This window comes from Mustela nivalis (genome assembly GCF_964662115.1).
Source record: "Mustela nivalis genome assembly, contig: HAP1_SCAFFOLD_1817, whole genome shotgun sequence".
Taxonomy (NCBI): Eukaryota; Metazoa; Chordata; class Mammalia; order Carnivora; family Mustelidae; genus Mustela; species Mustela nivalis.
The window spans coordinates 24,737-40,659 of NW_028134847.1; the positions used below are offsets into that span (position 1 = coordinate 24,737).

Sequence of the window (15,923 nt, forward strand, 5' to 3'; positions counted from 1 at the left end):
CGGGCTGGAACACTAGCAGAGGACTCAGACCTACCTTCCTTGATGTCACCTGACCCATCTTTGTGCCAAACTGTGGGGCCGTGGGCCAATCTCCTGCAGGTCGAAACACCTCTCTCCAGCTTCTTCCTCCTGCTCGCGTGGTCACAGAGCCGGTGAGCACATCCCCTGGCTAGACTAGCACCCAGTCTGGAGGTGGAATGCAAGTGCCTCTTCCTGAAGGCGTCACTTACAAGTGGTTTCTGACACTGGGAGGTGTGTCTGTGCGCTCTGCTTGCGAGAGAGGCAGGAGGCTTCTGGGTCGAAGCGTGCCAACCATTCTTTGGAATAGGGGGTACTCGACACGACATCCTGCTACACATCAATGACTATAAATACAATTTTAGAGCAACGCGCCCGTCCTGATAAATGGGACAAACACCAAAGTCACACATGCGCATGGGAATACGCACACACGTGTCCACGGACACAGGAACTCACTGCCGAACCAGCAGACTCCAGGCAGGAAAACGTCTTACCTCTGACTTACGGCATCACCAGTCGTCAAGTTCACGTCTTCATGTAAACTATAGCTCAGAAGACGTTGAAGAAAAAAATGTGCAGTAAGACAATTAGACGCGTGGAGGAAGAAATGGAGGAAAGACAAATATTCCTAAAAAAGAAACGTAGAGGGAAAGCAATTCTGCTTTCCGAGCGAGTGCAGGTGTGTGGCATATCCAGGACCGTCTCCGCGCGGCGGAGGTCATTACAGCAGAGCCAGTACCTGGCTTTGTCCCACAAAACCTCACAGCGATCGGCTCAAGCCAAGTCTAGAGATCCTTACCCGACCTCAGCTCCTCACTGTGGCCCGCTCCCCAACTGTGACGAAATCGGAACGAACCAACACTGAGTCCAAAGCCATGACACCGTGACGAGGAAGTGCTTCCCCACCTCAGCCACACTAAGCGCACACCTACGGAGGAACCTTCACGTCAGCTTCCCCCAGGACCAGCTGCACAAGCCCGCCCACCCCCCGGCCCCGACCCTGGCATTCCGAGTCTGATTCCAGCCCCGAGTTCCCTTCCCGTCAGTAGGCTGAGACACCATCTCGAAGAAATCACTGCCAGCCTGAAGCTGTCCTACAATCTGAATACCCCGAGGAAACACAACAGTGACAAAGGCGTACGAAAGACAGGACCAAATTTTTTAATAGGAGAAGCAAGAGATTTAAAGTTACATTTTAATAAATATAACAAATGTAAGAAAGAATAAAAAATTATAAAAACTATACATTTAACTGAAAGTGTACATATAGACAATTTATACAGAGAACTGTTATTTTAATCGTAGCTTTTCCTGTTCTGTGATGTGTAGGTGCGTGATCTTCCTGGACACCTTCAAGTTCTTAATGGGATAAGTGAGCTTGCTTCTTGCTTGTTAATTTGTCTAACCTCGGCTGGATTGATGACAACGCTACTCTCAGGGGATAATGGATATTTAAACTGTTCCTGTGTTTTGTTTTAATAACGCTTAGAGTAGAGAACCCAGTCTCGCAGAGGGATGTTGAGGGGAACAGAAGGAGGCATTTTAAAGCAACCTCAGCAAGTTCAGGATACTCATTTTTAACTTTTATCCAAAATGAAGCAAGCGATGCTGTATTTTCAAAATTCGTTTTCAATCCTTCATCAGTAGCCAGCTTCAACAAGTTATCCTGGAGGGTTACAGTTAAATTTAAATTATCTTTTGGTGGAAGAAATGGATTTTGGATCCACGAGTTTCCCACACGCGGATCTTCTTTTGAAGGAAAATACAATTCCAAACAATCCAACAGATTCGTAAGATGTTCACTGATCACTTTCCGCAGACGGACAACATCAAGGTCATTACCTACTTCCTGGATTACTGTTGTTAAATTATGGAACATGTCGTAACAACCTGCAGAAACTCTGTGTTTCCAGGCTTCTAACTTCTGTTTTTGCCCTTCAATCTTGTCAGCCATTGAAAAACAGGTTGCATTCTTCCCTTGCATGGAAACATTAAGATCATTAAAAATACTGAATATATCAGATAAATAAGCAAGTCTGGCTGTCCAATTCACATCTCTAAAAAGCTGGGACCAAACTGGCTTCTTGCTTTGCAGAAACACTAAGAGTTCATTTCGTATTTCAAACATTCTCGACAGAACCTTTCCCCGAGACAACCACCGCATCTCGGCGTGCAGCAACAGCTGCTTGTGGTCAGCTTCCATGTTGTCACACAACAGAGAGAACAGTCTGGAATTGAACGCGTTAGACTTGACATAATTCACGATTTTTACCGTGTCAGTGAGCACACTGTTTAGCTCCGCTGACACCTTTCTCATGGCCAGACTTTCTCGATGAATGAAGCAATGTGTTATTTTGCACTCTGGGGCCAGCTCCTTGATTTGGGTCACCACCTCGGAGCACGGCCCTGTCATGGAGGCTGCGCCATCAGAACACACCCCCACACAAAACCTGAACTCCAGACCACACTTGTTGACAACGTAATTCTTCACAGCTTCGTACAGCTCCGTGCTAGTCGTGTTTGTCGGTAAAGAGGCTGAAAAGAAGAATTCTTCCTTTATATCATCATCATGTTCGAACCGCACATACACCAGAAGAATGACCGTGTTAGCAGCGTCTCTGCATTCATCGAGCTGCAACGAAAAGTACTTTGCTTCTTTTATTTGCTCTACAAGCTGGTCCTCCATGTCGCTCGCCAGCTCCTGCACGCGCCGGGCTATGGTGTCGTTGGAAAGCGGCACCTGGGCCACCTTCTGGGCTGCGGACTCCCCCAGCATCTCCAGGCAGACCTCTCTGATGCAGTCTTTCACCAGCGTCTCCGCGATCGTGTACGGCGTCTTGGACTTGGCCACTGGGAGCGCCACCTTGTAGGATGCCCGCAGAGCACTGATGTTTATGTGAGAAACATTCAGCACCGGCTTCGGCTGGCTCTTTAATTCACTACTCTTTCTCTCAAAGAATTCTTTCGGTTGTGAACTTATCTCTTTATGTTTTGAATACAAGTGCCGCTTCAGCTTGGATGGTTTCATGGCTTCATTGGCAAGGATATCTCCACAAATAATACACTGTGGCTTCAGCACTGCACCATCGATTACAGCTACAAACCCGAACTCAATGTACGAGGGGTCATACTTCCGAGTGAAACTTGTGTGAACTCTTCTGGTTTTCCCCTGCTCTGGGCGACTTCCATTGTTACCATTTCTCTTACTACGGCTGCTATATTCAGAAAAGGTGTGTTTTTTCTTGACAAAAAAGTCCAGTGAGGCTTGTTTCGCCATCTGGAAATTAGGATTAAAAATAAATAATACAAATTTTACTTTCCTCCTTTTTCTGGTAACAAACTACAGATTAAAAACTAGGCTTGATTAAAAACTTAAAAATGGTTTTAAAATTAAGTTACGAAGGTAAATAAAGGTTTACATGATCCCAAGTTACGGCAGACAGACTGGCCATCAGACATCACATGCTGTCACGGTGCCTGACCTTGTGCATCTCCCAGCATGAGGACTGGCTCCAAGAGTTCAGTGACCCCCAAACCCACCCGTGTTCTATTCAAAATCACGAGTTCAGGAATCACCTGCCTGGGTGCTACAGCAACGTCGAATTGTTCTAACTCCTCCGTAATGTACTTACCACTCTGAACTAGGAGAAACCGTCTGCAGACCAGAGCTGGTATGAAGATCACACTCCAGGCACCACGGGCCCAAATCATGGCTAGCCTCCATATCTGGAAACTCTAAACTCCACACACAGTAACTCTACTTTATAAAACCTGCTGATTTCACACACATCTCTTTGGCCTTATCTCACGCTCTCCATTTAAATCTGTAAACAGCTTTTCTCAACACAAACATCTCACAATCTCCTGTCTCATATGATTCCTCACTATCAAACTGATCACCCCTCCCCCTAAATACTTCTTCACTTGCCCTTTCCTAGCCTCCCTCCCCACCCAAACTCACTACAACGAAGTCAAGTCCAGTCCCACTCTTCCCACATTCATCCTCCTGGGGAAACGCACCCTTAGCTTTCCTACCCGCCCCCCAGGAAATGCCTGACACCAGAAAGAGTAGAGAGATACTATTATAACCCCAGACAACATACAGCGCAGGATTCAAGGTCATAACTTCCAACCTGCAAAAAGGCACTGAGGGGCTGGCGCCCTAACAGTAATGGGGTTTCTCTCTCTGGAGAAAACAAAATCAAGTCGGCCACGTGGGCTTCAGCGTCTCCGGCCGTGCCCAAACACCCTCCCCTGCGGGCACAGGGGCGGTAACGAAGCTCTTCCCTGCCCTGATCTGCTGCAGGTCCTCGGACTCTTACCCAATCTCCGACGTCGTCTGAGGGAAATGGTGTCTCTGATGGCTTCCGCATCTTGAAGGGCTGACCGGTCAAACTTCTCTGGGTCTCGTCATGCTTCCTTTTCAGTGTCGTGGTCTCGCAGCAGAGGCTGCACGTCACTCTGTGATGACAGCCCTCGGGGTCCTGCTGGTGGGGCGCTCCGCAGACCGCACGGACGCTTTCATCACACGATACGCAACGATGAGCCCCCGAGCACTCCTTCTCACACTCCACACAGGGTACGAATCTTAGTCTGTTTTCGGGAGGCTTCCTCATGGCCCCGGTGGGAGGAGCAGAAAGATGTTCTTCAAGGTCACTGCTGTCCGTGCCAGTCTCCATGTTCTCTTCACGCTGTGCTCCTGCCGCACTTTGTTCGGATCCGTTTTCTGGACTCAGGCTAGCAGGAAGGTCTTCGGGTAACTGGGAATGACACAGGCCTAGTTTAGCTTCAGAGCTCCAGCTGCCTTCACGTGGAGTCTGCTGCATGCCTCGGTGATAGGGCTGATTCTGGGTCATCTGAATGAACCACAAAAATTCAGCCCAGTGTGATGACTGGTGAGTTTGCATCCGGGAGAGAATCCTAGTTTGGATATCCTCGTTAGTTTGATTCACAGAACTTTGGCTTTGACAGGGTAGAGGCTTCCCATGGACAATTTTTAATTCCGGCCAAATATTACTGAGTTCACTGACAACCTGGCTTGAAAATTCCCTCCCATTGTCAGACTGTAGGACACTGGGTGCTCCAATAATTGTAAAAATATCTAAAAGAGCATGTGCAACTTCCTTAGGCTTTTTAGATTTTAGTGGCCGCAAGAAACTCAACTTTGTACGAAGGTCTTGATAATGCATAATAAATTTATACTCCCCATCGGGATTCAACTGCATGTCTATAAGATCCACTTGGCATCTCGAATTCACTTCCTTCATTGGCTTAGATGTGAGAACTTTCTTGAGTTTCGCGTTCTTCTGCCGGCACGCTCCGCAGAGTGTCAGGTATAGCATTATGACTTCCTTTGTGACGTTCCCGTATTTCGCTTGTAGCTCTTTCTCCATGCGGGTGCGCCCGCCGTGTCCAGTGCGGAGATGGGTATCGTGCAGAATGCCAAATAACTCCTCGCTGTGTAAGTAATACCGCACCTTGTCTGTTTCCCCATTTGCGGCCTCAATCAGCTTCTCATTTCCTTGTGCGAGGACCACATCAAATCTAGCTAAGCGGCGGTAGTCTACAGATTCCTTTCTGGACTTCGCTTTTGCCTCTTTCACTTCCCTTATTAACTGACAGTACTTTGCTTTAGAAAATATCTTGGTATTATTACTTTTGTTTTCCAGTAACACTGCTAAGCTTCTGAAGAACTTCTCTCTCATGTTTTCTGGTTCGATTTCTGGTTCATTAGTGTCTAAACGACTGGGGTTATCATCACCCATGCTTTGAGACATCATGGAAAGCCACAAGAATGACCCTACAATATAAAGAAAAAACCTGTTAGAATACTTGGGAATATAATTTGAAATATATATACTGCCCAAGTAGCCACTAGAGTCTGGGGAAGAGAGAGAGGCTACAAGCAGAAAAGTAGGGGGAATGCGGTTTTGGTTGGAGTCCAGCCTTGGAGGAACAGAAGGTAAATGAGGAACCCCTGCCAGGAACAGACAGTTGTGACAGAGTCAAGAGCAGAAAGCCACGATGTGATTTTCCAGAGCAGTACCTGGGATTAGCCTGAAGTAAAGCACTGTTTTATGTAAAATAAGAAGTAAATTGATGTTATTTATTTACTAACAAAAAAAGACTTTTTTTTTTTTTTTTTGCTAGAAAAGCCTCAGCAATACAGCAATGGATTTTTAAAAGATTTATTTATTTGAATGGGAGAAAAAGAGAGAGAGAGCGAGCCCGCAAGAGCCGGGAGAGGGGCAGAGAGAGAAGCAGACTCCCCGCTGAGTAGGGAGCTCCTCACCACTGTCCTGCGGTGACTGGTGTGGCTCTGGAGAGTCACATTCCATTCCGTCTTCGACGCGCTGGAGCCGGGCACCAAAGGACTCCTTCGCAGTCTCCGTAGGAGTCATTTCCTCCACAGGAATTTCTGGCCCATCTGTGCTCTGTGGGGCCTGAGGACAAACAAGTACATCTGGAAATTAATATATGTGATCACTGCACAAACCTCGGAACATTCTTCTACTGAAATAGAACATAAGAAGAAAAAAGTCTTCACTGGATTCTTAAGAGGAATCAAAGAAGGAACAAGAAGAGAGAAAAATCCTGGGACTGACAAAGCCAGAGCTATACAACAGCAACCGTCCCCACTGGACAGAAGCTGCTCCTCATCCCGGTGGTTTCTGTTGGGGGGTGACAACAGAAACTCACGGAAGGAATCCTCCCCAAATCGCGATGATTGAAAGCGAGCTGTAAATGGATTTCAGTGTGCGCGATTAAAAATAAATATTTGGGGGCGCCTGGGTGGCTCAGTGGTTAAGCCGCTGCCTTCGGCTCAGGTCATGATCTCAGGGTCCTGGGATCGAGTCCCGCATCGGGCTCTCTGCTCAGCAGGGAGCCTGCTTCCTCCTCTCTCTCTCTCTCTGCCTGCCTCTCTGCCTACTTGTGATTTCTCTCTGTCAAATAAATAAATAAAATCTTTAAAAAAAAAAAAAAAAAATAAATAAATAAATAAATAAATAAATATTTGAGGTGAGGCTATGCAAGTTACCTAAGAGTTACTGATGAGCTATTCAACCCAAAAAGGAATCTGCCAGTTGTTTTAGAATAAATGTGGAAAACACTACCCCAGCGTACGGATGGGGAAAGAAGCCAATCATTTTGGATCACTGGGTTGGGTGAAAAAGAAAACATTATCTTCTCCTTACACTAATCATCTCATATATGGTTTGTAAATAAATTTCCATAACGGTCCCCAAAATACATTTTATGGTTTTTTTAACTCTGTGAAGCAATATTTATATATTGTTTTTGGTTATTGTATCTTTTGGTTCTTTTAATCTAAAATAGTTTCCTGCCTTTTTATGACATTCAATTTTTGAAAAGTCAGAGCCAGTTATGTCACAGAATCTCCACATTAGGGATCTGTCTTACTCTTCCTTCGCACGTGGACTCTGGTGGGCGATTTCCGGGAGAATACTAGGTAAGTGCTGTGTGCTGCTGCAGCGTGTCATGTGTGCACACCGTCGAGTTACTGCATTATGGATAATGGGGACCTTGGTCACTTAGCTCAGGTAGTGGCCTCCAGCTCTATCCATTCACGTCTCCCACTGTAATCAGTAAGTCAGCTGTGGGGTCATAGTGTAGAACTATGTAAATAGCTATTCCCCAACGGTTTTAGCATTCTCTGGTAATTCTGGTCCATTTTTATACTGGGGGTTGCAAAATGGTGACTGCTGCCTTTACAATTCCTTCTACATTTACTAGCTAGCAATCTTCGATAAAGAGGTTTCTGTCTGTCTGTCTGTCTCTCTCTGTCAGGGAGGGAGAGCAGGCGTGCGCACTGCATGGGGCAGGGGAGAGGGAGGGAGAACCTTCGGCAGGCTCCATGCTCAGAGCAGAGCCTGTGGGGGGCAGGGGGGAGGCCTTCGTCTCATGACCCTAAGGTCAGTCATGGCCTGAGCCAAAAGCACGAGTTGGACGCTTACCCAACAGAGCCGCCCAGGTGCCCTGACTCTCATCTTAAACATCGGTGCAGACTTACTTTGTGGCCCACTGCATCCTCACTCGCGTTGACCTTAAATTGTCTCCCACTCAGCTCCCCATGTCCCGCTCATCAGGGTCCTGCATCCTTGGCACATGACCCCACTCCTGTTTCCAGCACATCTGTGCTTTCCAGAACAACACACATACGGGCCACACGGCATTTCCCCGGTCCTGGATATAGTTTCAACTGTCTCCCCAAGGAGGCTCGATTCATTTCTGAGCAACAGTGCTGGTAACAGGCTGAGCAGCAGCAGGGCTCACTGTTCCGGTGCACCACCCCCTCCCGGCCCTGCTGCGGACAGAGCGGTTAAGGGCATATGTAGGTTATCATGAATTCAATTCCATTTCAACACCACACTTCAGCTTTCCATACTCCATTTTAACATATTCTTCTCCCACAGTGAAACAAAAACCACCCAGTTCAATCCACTGCTTGCATCTACTTATTTACTGTGACCTACAATAAGCACAGAAGTTTCAGAATTACAGTGCTTTGTGTTGTAGAAGACTCCCAACGACACCCCTACAAAATCACTCTGGGGCTTTCTGTGCCCACGCACAGTACTGCACTAAGAGCACATAGTCAGAACACAGTGCCCAAGTCCCCTGAGTTACTGTTTTGCTGTTAGTTATTAATTTGATACACAGTTGAGTGTATCTGTTTCTGTGTTTGTTTAATCATTTTGAATGTAACATTGCTTATTAAATATTTAAAACACATGCTATGGTTAAAATCAAAATATATATTCAGAGAAGTCTTGCTCCTATACTACTCCACCCCCACTCCCATAAGAAGCCATTTTTGGGGACACCTTGCGGGCTCAGTCAGTTAAGCATCTGCCTTCAGCTCAGGTCATGATCCCAGGGACCTGGGATCGAGTCCCACATAGGCTCCCTGCTCAGCGTGCAGCCTGCTTCTCCCTCTGCCTGCTGTTCCCCCTGCTTGTGCATGTGTGTGCTCATTCGCTCACTCTCTCTCTCACACAAATAAATAAAAGTCTTTAAAAAAAATAAAACAGAGCAAGAATGAAAGTTACTTTAAAAAAAAAAAAAAAAAAGCAAGCTGTCATCTCCCTAAGCAGAGAAACTCTCGTTTGTATTTACCTCATAGACCTCACAGTGACAAGAACACAGAACACGCCGCTCGGCCTCTCGGGGTGGGCTCCTTTCAGCGGGGGCGGCCTGAACGTCCACCGCACGTTCCTGCCAAGCCTGCTTTCTCGCACAACAGCCTTGCGGAAGCCCCAGTGCGATCGACGCAAGCATCCACAGGCTGCCTCACCAAATGTTCTTGAGGCCAAAACAAAGACAACATCCGCTCTATCGGAACGGAGCCCTGTGTGGGGACCTCACCAATCCGCGCTCTGCCGTACACCGGTGTGTTACCCACGCTCTGCACCTCACCTGCAAAACCGAAGGAAAAGCCAGCTCCTCCTTTGGGGGGGCATCTGCAAACTCGGTTAATTCTGAACATTTCCCTCCCCAGGTCTTCCCTTTACAAAAAGAATTCCTCAGTCACATGACCCATGAAACTAAAAGTGTGCATTTAGTCAAATACCCTAGACCATCGTACAGGAGACATCACGATGGGATAAAAATCTTTAAATTAATACAATTTTTAAAGATTTATTTCAGAGAAGGAGCGCACGCACGTGATGGGGGAGGGGCAGAGGGAGACTCTCCGGCAGCCTGTACACTCCGCGCGGGCCCACACGGGGCTTGACCTCAGCACCCAGAGGTCAGGGGTCGGCTGTTCAGCCACCTCGTAATTAATACAGTTTTTAGTTGGAGTATTACATGCTTAGGAAAACAGAGAGCTCATAAGCGTAGAGCTGGATGATCTACCACAAAGTAAACCACCTAGAACACAATCAGCCTCTCGGAAGGCTACCTGTGCCACACCCTCTCCCCCCAAAGTCAGTCCTACTCTGACACGGATCCCCACAGACGCATTTTGCTTTCTGCACTTTGTTCAACATCATGTTTGTGAAGCGAATCCACACTGTCGAACGTAGCCGTCCATTTATTTTCACAGTTGTATAGTATCCGACGGTACAAACACACTGTAACTACGTCCCCCGTCCCATTTCTAGTAATCATTTCAGTTGTTCAGAGTCTCTGGCAATTATAATGATGCTGCTACGACCATTATTTTACATGTCTTCGAAAGTGTCTCTTGTAGACACATACCTGGGACTAGGTTTGTTAGGTCAGAACATGGTTAGACGCGGTAGGTATTTCCAAAGTGATCAAAACAACTTATCCTACCAGGACATAAGCATTCGGAAAGTGGCTCAACGTCCTTACCAAAATTTGGTCACATCAGCACTTTTAATCCAAGCTGGTTGGAATAAAGTGGTACCACACGTTGTTTTAATTTGCATTTTTCTGATTAGTAAGATTGAATCATTGCTTTACACTTTTACTGGCTAGTTATCCTTTTTTTGTGCAATGCATATTCGAGTATTTTGTTGATTTTTTAATCGGGGCACGTGTCCTTTTGCTTACTGATTTGCAGTACGTCATACACTCAGATACGAGGTTTCTACATGCAGTCCGTCTGGATCCGGCAGAGGGAAAACGTAAGGCTGGGGGATCTTACTGTTTGGAATTGATGCTTTCATGGACGTCTGACCTTGTGCTGAGATTTTCAATGCTACAGTGTAAAGATACATATAAAATTTTTATATAACATTACATTCACTTTACTAGTTATTAGTGGTATCTCATCATTTCCTATGCTAACATAGGAACAACGTTAGGAACTATGCTAACATAGTCCATATCAACATTCAGACATCAGCTAGTGAGATGTTATGCTTTAAAATGTACAGATTACAACTTTATATTCATCAGCAATCACCATGAATAGAAACACTTTTGTTTCTAATATTGTCATCCTAGTCTCTCAAAATTCATCAACTGAAGAAGAAGTTTCTGAGATGGCTCCAGATGCCCCATTTATGTTTAAAACAGAAGTGGGAAAATACAGAACTGAACACATCTGCCACATTTTATAAGAAAAGTAAAAGACTTCCCAGAAACTCCCAGAATACATGCTTATTCCCCGCCCCCCCCCCACCCTCGGCCAGAGCTAAGCAGCACAGCCAACTCAAGTACAAGGAAATCCAGAAAAGCATTTAGGAAGGGACACTGCTGCCATGGGCAGAATCACTGTGTCTTAAGGAGGGCAGAGGGGAGGACAGAGAGCAGAGCGCTCCTATGGGAAGTCCCGTAAGCAAAATGGCACACAACAGTCCCTCCGCTTTGTCAGCTCGCCCAGGGCCGCTTCGCCTCTGAAAGGACTGCATTCGCTCCTGTTTTCTCACCAGAAGAAATCCAAAGAGGATTTTCATTTTTGTGAAAAGGAGCCATTCCTGTGCTAATGCAAGTTTTGTAAAATCAAGTGGCGTCAATGGAGCAGAGAGAAACCTTCTGAAGCAGGGACACCTGTGTCCAGCCGGCAGCCAAACATGCCTGCAACAGTGACATTTCCCTCTCCTCCAGAAATCACACAGGAACAAGAAAAATGAAAAACATGTATGCAAATGCAATATTCTGTAAGAGTAGGGAGATACCTATAATCCTGAATCGTATGAAGTTAACCAAATGTGAACATTACCCAGAACTGACCGAGCACCAAGGCCTACCATGGCTACACTTTTCAACAAAGCGAAAAGAGGAAAATTCTACAGTAACAGGCCATCTTACAGGAAAAACCAATATGGCTTATTTGAAACAAAGGGAGAAGATATGCAGGCTACAGGTAAGAGACTGCTTAGACAGGCATCTACCGCAGAATATGTGAACGCACGAGAAAACATGCATTCTGCAAAGCTGCACAGAAAATAACAAGGTTTATGGAGAAAATAAAGTTGCCGGACAGACCACTGAACATCTAGACAACTTTGTCACCAGAGCACCTGTACAATGATAGTAATCCTAGTAAAAATAAAAGCATTAAAAACATAGTCGAAAAGACATTGTAAAGAATGGCTACATTTCCTGCAGGACTTTGCCTGACGAAGGGGAAGCTACCGTGTCGGAAAGAGGTGCGGGGACAGCGTGCAGCGGGGGCAGAGACACGGCTTTCGGATGTCCAACTGGGGAAGCCTTTGCTCATTTGCCAAATGTGCTGATTTCAGAAGATACACAGAAACAGTCCTGGCTCGTTGCCTTGTTTTCACGTCTCGGGCACTGACTGACAAGCAGATACCCAGTCTGTGCTGCTTAAACATTTTCTGTCGTTCATAAACCACAGCTCCTATGGCTCCAAATCAGAGCTTGCACAGAAGTGCGAAGCCCGTGTGATCTGCATTGTCCTTGGCCAGCTGCCACGCCCGCTCCATCGCCGGAAGCAGAAAGTGACGGAGCCACGAACGACTTCCACACCTCCCTTTTGTGGCCCGTGACCAGCGCGGCAGCCCCCACAGAACAAGGGCTTCCGCATGGGACCGCCGCAGCACCCCGTACCTTCACTCATCAGATGAGTAGCCTCCGCCAGAGCGACACAGCTGTGCTTTGCTTTGGGAAAGCTCTTGGGAAGCTCACAGCTCTTGAGAAGGCTCACGGCCTCTGGAATCACGAACTGAATCAGGGAGAACTTCATGCTACCCTGCAAGCAAGCAGGCTTTTGTGATGTCATTCCAAACCTCTCCAATAATCTCAAGGGCAAGTTTAATGTTGAACTGATTCCAGAATGAAAAAACTGTGTATGCATTTCACCCCCTTGTAGGTGCAAGAAACATCTTGAATATTCTCTTTAAGCAATAAGCCTTCAAGGCTGAGCTCACACCCTGATCAAGGGGCTAGAGTACCAAAGTTGTATTAGGAAGGGAAAAGAGAATTTTAATATTTGAAGAAAGCTCAGGATTTGTTGGAGGATGGCTTGGATGGCTTATAATTTCCTGAATCAAAAGAATTTTGAAACATAATTTTTTTTTCCTCTTGTAGTTACTTTTTTAAACCATCTACAAAACATCACCTGGAAGACCCTAAGTATCTACACTGTCAGGCAGCCTCTCTTGCTACGGCTACAGGAGGCTCGTCTTCGCGACTCCTTTCAAAGCTCGTGCGCGGGCAGTGTGCTCACGGCCAGCTTCAGCTTTACAACCCCACCGGCGTTTGAACCCAACATCACACCAGCTGGTCTCTGTGGCCTTCAGCCCTCAACAGTGCGTTTCTTCCTTCGGGACACAGGCTCTCGAGGGAATCCACTTCCAAGAGAGACTGGTTTCATTACAGTTAAAAATCTCATCTTGGGTACAGCCTTCTTCATCAGTCAACTTTCTTAATACCGGGGAACCGTCTACACGTCTCCCACATGCACTCACAGCCGCACCGAGAGCTTAACGTGGCAGAAGGCATGGTGGTTCCTGAAGTCACAGAACAGACACTGCTTCTTCCAGATGAAGGCACTTCTGCAGGAGTTCCAGCTTTTTTAAAGGTCTTTTCTTAAGGTCTTCATCAACTGCTAAGGCCTTCTTTGTTCCAGCGAGGTGACTGCCCTTATCTTCCCAGCACTGCCTCTGACTCCTTTATGCCACCTGCATGCACGATCAATGTCACGGGTTTTTCCCTTTTCTTTTCAAAGCGCTTTGTAATTTTGAGCTTTCCTGCGGTTAAGCTTTTCTTCCGTTACGCTCACTAGCAGAAATTGTATCACCAACACCCTCCTGAGGCACCTGTAAACCCCCGTGCCTGCTCATTTTCTGGAACACAAAAAAGTTTAACAAAAAATGCAGGAAGACGGGAGGGAACCATGCAAATAAGCATTTCTGAAACCGAGAGTACAGCTGTGAGAGCCCAGAGGAAGGGTGTGGAAGACAGTGGGCCCTTGGCATGGTGCTTTTGGCCTTCACAATGGGCTGCATTCCACTATCTTCAGGTGCTCTTACCCAGCGGCCCAAAACATGCACTTGCTGATAAAATTCGTGTACTAGTCAGCACGACGTCTTCATCACATGGACTCATGTTCCCATGTGTTGGTCTCGTATGAAAGGTTTGCATTTCGGAGAAGTGAACTGTAGCGCTTCCGACTGTGCACATGAAATGTTCACCTTCCAAGGGCTCAGATCAGTGCATGGACAGTATCACTAGAGACACGTCCGAGGGTCTGGCAATACCCATAATGGTCTATGATTACGGTCCTAAAAGGAAGGCATATTCTCTTAGAAATAACCTCTAGTGTGATGGGGAAAGACCAAACACTGAGTTCAACACACTTCGTATGATAACTACTCCACGTACTGGGAAGTATCTAAAAAATGATGCCATGAGTCTCTCTGTTGTACTGATGAACACACTGAAGCCCAGAGAAGGTGTGACAGGTCCAAGGTGACACCGCTCCTTACTATGGAACCTATTATGGAACCCAAATCTCCTCATTCACCGTTTCTGGACAATTCTATTACATTTGGCTGCTTCTCTACTTGTCTCTCCTAGAGGGTATTCCTCACATTCTTTTACTGCTTCGTTTTCATATACAGCTAGGGCGTGGGCACCATAAGAGCTCACTATAAGAGATTAAAGCTCACAGTCACTAAAAATACACTGCCTACTGGTAAGCAGTAGATCAGGGTTCGGGTCTGGTTACATATCTGGATCAGCTATCACTTACATCGACACTGTTACCCACAAGGGCCAATGTATTCCTCAGCACCAGTGAGCAGGATAATGCACCCATCTGAGTGAAGCTGACCACGCGACTCCCCCTTGGACCCGCACACTCCAACTCTGCGGGGAAGCTGGGGCCCGGCCATCTCTCACCTGCTGTCGAGGCTCGTCCAGCTCCCGCTCCAGGTCCTCCAGCGCCGCCACCGCCTGCTCCCCGCTCTCCGGCTGCTGCTCCCGCACCCAGGCCTGCAGCTCCTCGGGCAGGATGGTCAGGAACTGCTCCAGCACCAGCAGCTCCACGATCTGCTCCTTGCTGTGCGTCTCGGGCCGCAGCCAGCGTCGGCAGAGCTCCCGCAGCCGGCTCAGCGCCTCGCGGGGCCCCGGGGTCTCCTGGTAGCAGAACTGCCGGAAGCGCAGGCGGCAGAGCTCCCGGGTGAGAGTCACATTCTCGTGCAGGCAGGACTCCTGATCCCACACGTGGTGCTCCTCTTTAACCTTCACTCTGATAATCTCCCCACGCTCCGCCGCAGCCCGGCCAGCCAGGCCCGGGAGAACCCCGGAGGCCGTGGCCATCCCGAGACCTCGCAGCACAGCGGGCAGCTCACCGCCCCGGGGTCTCACCGCACCGGGTCTCACCGCACGCGGGGTCTCACCGCCCCGGGGTCTCACCGCACCGGGTCTCACCGCACGCGGGGTCTCACCGCACCGGGTCTCACCGCACGCGGGGTCTCACCGCCCCGAGGTCTCACCGCACCGGGGTTCCACGGGTGCGCACGCGGGGTCTCACCGCCCCGGGGTCTCACCGCCCCGGGTCTCACCGCACGCGGGGTCTCACCGCCCCGGGGTCTCACCGCACCCGGTGTCTCACCGCACCCGGGTCTCACCGCACCGGGTCTCACCGCACCGGGTCCCACCGCACGCGGGGTCCCGGCAGGCGCGCGCCGCCCCCGCGCCCGTCCGGCACGTTTCGGTGAGCACAGGCCGACGGCGGCCGCGGAGCGCGAGGACTCGAGTCCGTGACAGCGCTGGGCAGTCACCGGAGCGAGTCCCTGCGGCGGGAATCCCAGCCCCGCGCGGGCCGGAAGCGGCGAGCACCCGACGGCGAGCTGCGGGCCCCGGGGCCGGCCACGCCGCAACCCGACGGGCCCGCGGCCGCTGCGGGCCTCATGACGCCTGCGCCCCGGAGCCGGGCGGCCACCGCGCGGACAAGGCGCTCCGGAGCCGACCCCGGCGGCCGCTCGCACAGCCGCGCT

General features: G+C 48.5%; 1 protein-coding gene across 4 annotated transcripts; it reads right to left on the reverse strand.

The window, feature by feature from the left end:
- Window positions 1–1,159: 1,159 nt before the first annotated feature.
- Window positions 1,160–15,548, reverse strand: SCAND3 (SCAN domain containing 3). 4 transcript variants are annotated; one of them, XM_082750758.1, is made up of 5 exons: window positions 15,436–15,548; window positions 14,824–15,286; window positions 6,314–6,464; window positions 4,344–5,821; window positions 1,160–3,298 (listed from the first exon to the last, which is right to left on the reverse strand). In XM_082750758.1, exons 2-5 carry the CDS (start codon window positions 15,241–15,243, stop codon window positions 1,382–1,384), a joined length of 3,966 nt encoding a protein of 1,321 aa, XP_082606884.1. In that variant the 5' UTR covers window positions 15,244–15,286; window positions 15,436–15,548; the 3' UTR covers window positions 1,160–1,381. The 4 variants fall into 4 exon arrangements, 3 of the variants coding, with proteins under 3 accessions (XP_082606884.1, XP_082606885.1, XP_082606886.1); XM_082750759.1 differs by having other exon boundaries at window positions 14,824–15,349; window positions 15,494–15,522; XR_014308029.1 differs by lacking the exons at window positions 6,314–6,464; window positions 15,436–15,548 and having other exon boundaries at window positions 14,824–15,246.
- Window positions 15,549–15,923: the final 375 nt, after the last annotated feature.

Excerpts from the sequence above, each read along its gene's own strand:
- SCAND3 (XM_082750758.1), bottom strand. The coding sequence starts at position 15,243 with ATGGCCACGGCCTCCGGGGTTCTCCCGGGCCTGGCTGGCCGGGCTGCG. Across the intron at positions 5,822-6,313 it reads CCAGTCACCGCAGGACAGTG|GGTCATTCTTGTGGCTTTCC; the intron begins GTGAGGAGCTCC and ends TTTATATTGTAG. Across the intron at positions 3,299-4,343 it reads CAGACGACGTCGGAGATTGG|ATGGCGAAACAAGCCTCACT; the intron begins GTAAGAGTCCGA and ends CCTAATTTCCAG.